We start from the raw sequence: 4,984 nt of genomic DNA, 5'->3' as shown, positions 1-4,984 counted from the left end.
GGGCGTGCTCCTGCCATGGTGTGCGCGCCTCTGCCGAGCCTCCGCCGCCGGAGCGCTGCGGTCACGGCCTCGCTTCTCTTACCAGGCTTTGAGGACGTCACCGAGTTCCTCGAAGAGGTGATAGAAGCCTTGACAATGGACGAGGAGGTGCGGACCTTCGGCGAGGTCATGGTTCCCGTGTTCGACATCCTCCTGGGCAGAATCAAGGACCTGGACCTCTGCCAGATCCTGCTGTACACATACCTCGACGTGCTTCTCTACTTCACCAAGCAGAAGGACATCGCCAAGGTGGGTGCTTCAGCCAGACCCAGACCTTCTCGGGGTTTCAGTTTGTGGGACCTAATCTACTGAGTTAGAACCAGTGGTGCGGTGTAACAGTATCTTCTTTACTTGTGCTCTTACTCCTCTTTCCTGATGGTATGTTCCAAACCTATAAGAGCAGTTCTGGTTTTCACTGGGATTTCACACTACGGTCAGCGTGTCCCACTGTGTTCTCCAGGTTTTTGCGGGTTACATCCAGCCTAAGGATCCCAGCAATGGGCAGATGTACCAGAAGACTTTGCTGGGTGTAATTTTAAACATCTCCTGCTTGTTGAAGACCCCTGGCCTTGTGGAGAGCCACGGCTACTTCCTGAACCCAGCTCGGTCCAGCCCGCAGGAGATCAAAGTGCAGGAGTCCAACATCCACCAGGTGGGCTGCGGTGGGGAAGTTCTGCTTCCCCTCTGTTTTGCTCTGCTCTGCTCTCCTCTCGGGGACTCTCGCTGCCTGAGGGCTGGTGACATGTTGCTAGGGATGGAGTTCCACCACGACGCCTGTGACTGAGCAAGTCACAGAACCCCTCCTGTACAGGAGTGAACTTTTGTGTGTGAGGGTGGTCACAGAGAGGGCTTTCCCCTTGGGCTTTCAGTGTTGTTGAGGCTGCCAAAAACGCATGAAGACTTTGGGTTTTACTCCCTGTGGAAACAAGCTGGTTTTGAGTATGTCCCTAGTTAAGTCTTTGCTTCTGGCCTCGTATCACGCGTGCCTGACAGGTGGTAGGTAGAGGTGTCCTGGCCGTGACGTCCTCCAAAAGCCGTGTCTTTGAGGAGCAGAATGCAGCCCACAGGAAGGAGAGCTCCAAAAGCATTCATGACAGAGGGGGCAAAAGAGCTTCTCAACCACATTCTGTTTCCCGTGACAGTTCATGGCCCAGTTCCACGAGAAGATCTACCAGATGCTGAAGAACCTGCTGCAGCTGTCTCCAGAAACAAAGCACAAGATCCTATCCTGGCTGGGAAACTGTCTCCACGCCAACGCGGGCCGCACCAAGATCTGGGCTAACCAGATGCCGGAGATCTTCTTCCAGATGTATGCCTCAGATGCCTTCTTCCTCAACCTGGGAGCCGCCCTCCTCAAGCTGTGCCAGCCCTTCTGCAAACCAAACTCTGTGCGGCTGCTCAGCTTCAACCCCACCTACTGTGCCCTCAAGGAGCTCAATGAGGAGGAGAGGAGGACCAAGAATGTGCACATGAAAGGTACATCCACGTTCACAGTTTGGGGGAGCCAGGGGATCTCCTCAGGTCCTCGCTTTTGCCTGTAGAGTTAGAGGTGCGAGAGGAGCAAGGGGAGAGCTGAGTCCAAATAAAATACCAGCAGCAGTCGTTTTGTCTTCAGCAGGGATCTCTTGAGCCCCTCTCCTCGCGAGCTCTCTCCTCACCACGCTGCAGGGCAGGACTTGATGCAGAGACGCTTTTTGTTGCAGGTCTGGAGAAGGAGACGTGCTTGATCCCCGCTGTGAGCGAGCAGGAGCCGGAGTTTGCAAACAGCTACAACCTGTTGACGGAGAACCTGGTCCTCACGCAGTACACCCTGCACCTGGGGTTCCACAGGTAAGTCTGTGCTGTTCTCTGCCCACGTGTCGGGCGCAGGCGTGTTGCAGATCCTGGCGGCAGAGCCTGGCCCAGCTGGACTGACGCTGGCACCTTGCGCGGCTGATTTCAGCCAGCGGTGTGTTCGCTGTGGCTCACAGCTGATGCTGACGGTTTTAAAAGCTCCAGGTTATTTAAGGAGCTGCAACAGTTGGGCACAGGGTGTCTGTGGGTGCCCCTCTCCTGGGGGAACGGGGGTGCTGGCGTCTCAGTAGAGAGCCCCTGCCCACATTTCCAAGCGGAAATGGGCAGTCGTTCTCCATGCCCAGGAAAGAGTTTTTGGGATGCTGGAACATGCAGTTTTTCTCAGCTTCTCTCTGCAAATGGTTGCTTGGATACTGTGAGGTCAGCACTGATCCAAGCACCATTCCCTTCTGGATTATTCTCTAAATATAGAAACTGATGAAAAGTTTTGCAAGTGGCTCGTTGCTGGAAAACTGGAAATGTTACCTCCTGTGTGTCACAGGGGCTTGTTGTGTCCCTGACCTGGGTGACTGCAGGGGCTGGCGGCTGTGCTGCTCTAAATGCTTCCAGTGCTGTCACCCCAGGCAGGTTATCCACACACAGTAGTTTGAACTGGAATGCGTAGAGCTTTCATCCCCACGAGCAGGACAGTGGTGTGTGCTGGGTCAGATGTTGCTTTGGTGGCCTGAACATCCCATCTCGTCGTCGTGGCTGGTGGCTGGATTTGATGATCTTAAAGGTCTCTTCCAAGAAAAATGTTTCTCTGATTCTACAATCCCTTCCCTGTCCTGTTTCCTGGGCAGGTTGCATGACCAGATGGTAAAGATAAACCAAAGCCTTCACCGCCTGCAAGTGGCGTGGCGAGAAGCTCAGCAGAGCTCCAGCCCCGCTGCCGACAGCCTCAGGGAGCAGTTTGAGCGCCTGATGACCATTTACCTGTCCACCAAGACGGCGATGACGGAGCCGCAGATGCTGCAGAACTGCCTGAACCTGCAGGTGTCCATGGCGGTGCTGCTGGTGCAGCTGGCCCTGGGGAACCGCGGGACGGAGCTGCTCCCGCTCGGCTTCCCGCTGCCCGCGGTGGAGCACAGCGCCTTGGCCTACGTGCCAGGTGAGGCCTCTTCCCTCCTTGGAAAAGACAGCTCCCAGCGTGTGTCAGGAGAGGTGGGGAAGACTAGCCGCTAACCCAGGCCGTCGGCAGCGAGTTCAGGAGCTGTGGAGAAGGCTGGAACCTCTGGACAGGGATCTCTGTTGCCCAGGGATTCTCCTTCCCACAAGGTTTTGGGTAACTGTACGATCAGCGCACAGCTGCTGGGTTTGACCTGACTTCTGAGAGCAGTGTAGCATGCATCACTTGTTTCATCAGGCCGGGGGTCCTTCACGGCTGCTGTGTTCTGATACAACTCATTAATTCCCCAAAGTTTCATCCTCAGTGGGACAACAAGGGCAGAGTCGGTGGGAGGCTGGAAAAGGACGGAATAAGCTGCCCAAGGAGCGACTCAGGTGCTGACTCTGTTTGCAGAATTCTTTGCTGATAATTTGGGTGACTTCTTCATTTTCCTGCGACGTTTTGCTGATGATATCCTGGAGACTTCAGCCGATTCTCTGGAGCACATCCTTCACTTTGTCACTGTGTTCATGGGCGACGTAGACAGGTACATATGGCCCTGGGTGTTGCCTGCAGAGAAACCAGAGGGGAAGAGTCGAATGAGAATGGTCAGAGATGCTCTGAGGTTTGGTTTAATGGGCTGGTTTCAACTCCTGCCTGCAGGAGGGCCAGTGAGCACAGCCCTGCCTGAAGGGCACAGGGGACTTGGGCTCCAAACACTTGTTGGCAGTGTTACAGAGGAGCTGTTTTGGGACAGTTAGAGGAAGCTGTGGGGATTGACCTGTTTGGGGCATCCCCAAGATGCTGTGGAGGATAACTGAGCGCTGAGCACACCGAGTAGCTTTATGGCTCCTCCCGGCAGGGCGTCGCCACACACGCTGCGTTCCTGCCGTTCGTTTGCTTGTCCTCGCACACGTAAACACGGCGGAGGCGCAGGAGCAGGAGGAGCTGTCACACAGGGGAGTGGCTCTTGCTGTCCCCACTGCCCCCTGGCAGATGAAGGTTATGGTTGTCCCTGGCAGCACCCCACAGCCAGACATGGGGTGGGTGGTTTGGCAGCTGCCCCATGCATGCCACAGAGGAGTTTCACCCTCACCTCGGTGCCGTGTCCTAGACGGCGGCTCAAGCAGGGGCTCCCGCAGGGACGGACACTGTGCCCAGGGTGTTCGCAGAGCGCCTCGGTCCCACGCCCCGGCCCTTGCGCCGGCCTGGATTTTCTTTGTTGCCTCCTCTCACAGGATGAAGAACCCTCACCTGCGAGCCAAGCTGGCCGAGGTGTTGGAAGCTGTGATGCCTCACTTAGACCAGGCCCAGGGCCCGCTCGTCTCGAGTGTGTTTCATCGCAAGCGTGTGTTCTGCTCCTACCAAAACGCCGCCCAGCTCGCCGAGGCGCTGATCAAAGTCTTCGTGGATATCGAGTTCACCGGTAAGGGCAGAAGGGGAAGCACTGCCTTCCCTCTGTAACCCCTGCAGGGGGAACGTCGCTGGGGCTGGGAACCAAACGGATCTGCTGACGCTTTGTGAAGCTGCTCAGCCACATTAGGGTCTGGCCTGCGCAGAACTGCGCACCTAGAAAGTAAAAAAAACGTCCGGAGCTTGAGCAGCTGAGCTTGACAGCGCTTGGAGCGGATCCTGTTCCAGCAGAGTGCATGCTGTGCTTCTCTGGGATGTGTGACAGGTCTCATGGACCTGTGCAGGAGCTGCCTGCTTGTTACTTGACACAGAGGGAAAGGCACCAGCGGCCCCCGCCTGCACCTACTGCCCTCTTCAAACACGGGCTCACGTTTCTGTCTAGGTGACCCCCACCAGTTCGAGCAGAAGTTTAACTACCGCCGCCCCATGTATCCCATCCTGAGGTACATGTGGGGCACGGACTCGTACCGGCAGAGCATAAAGGTGAGGCGAGCAGCACGCGTGGAGCACACAGACCCGCGCCCTGCTGCCAGGCGCTGCTGTGGCGCTCACCGGTCCTCCTCCCTGGCAGGTGCTGGCTGACTATGCCTC

The 4,984-nt window shown here is 56.6% G+C and overlaps 1 protein-coding gene across 1 annotated transcript in view; it reads left to right on the top strand.

Moving 5' to 3' along the window:
* Positions 1-15: 15 nt before the first annotated feature.
* UBE4A (ubiquitination factor E4A) overlaps positions 16-4,984 on the top strand; it is a 7,118-nt gene continuing 2,149 nt past the window's right edge. Inside the window, 9 exon segments of the mRNA XM_008950135.1 lie at positions 16-288; positions 500-691; positions 1,182-1,515; positions 1,743-1,869; positions 2,676-2,983; positions 3,395-3,527; positions 4,219-4,406; positions 4,776-4,876; positions 4,965-4,984. Coding sequence (XP_008948383.1) covers positions 16-288; positions 500-691; positions 1,182-1,515; positions 1,743-1,869; positions 2,676-2,983; positions 3,395-3,527; positions 4,219-4,406; positions 4,776-4,876; positions 4,965-4,984 — 1,676 coding nt within the window.

Source organism: Merops nubicus, unplaced genomic scaffold (assembly GCF_000691845.1).
Source record: "Merops nubicus isolate BGI_N331 unplaced genomic scaffold, ASM69184v1 scaffold44541, whole genome shotgun sequence".
Taxonomy (NCBI): domain Eukaryota; kingdom Metazoa; phylum Chordata; class Aves; order Coraciiformes; family Meropidae; genus Merops; species Merops nubicus.
The sequence above is the reverse complement of the archived record's forward strand: the minus strand, read 5'-3'. Positions and strand labels throughout refer to the sequence as shown.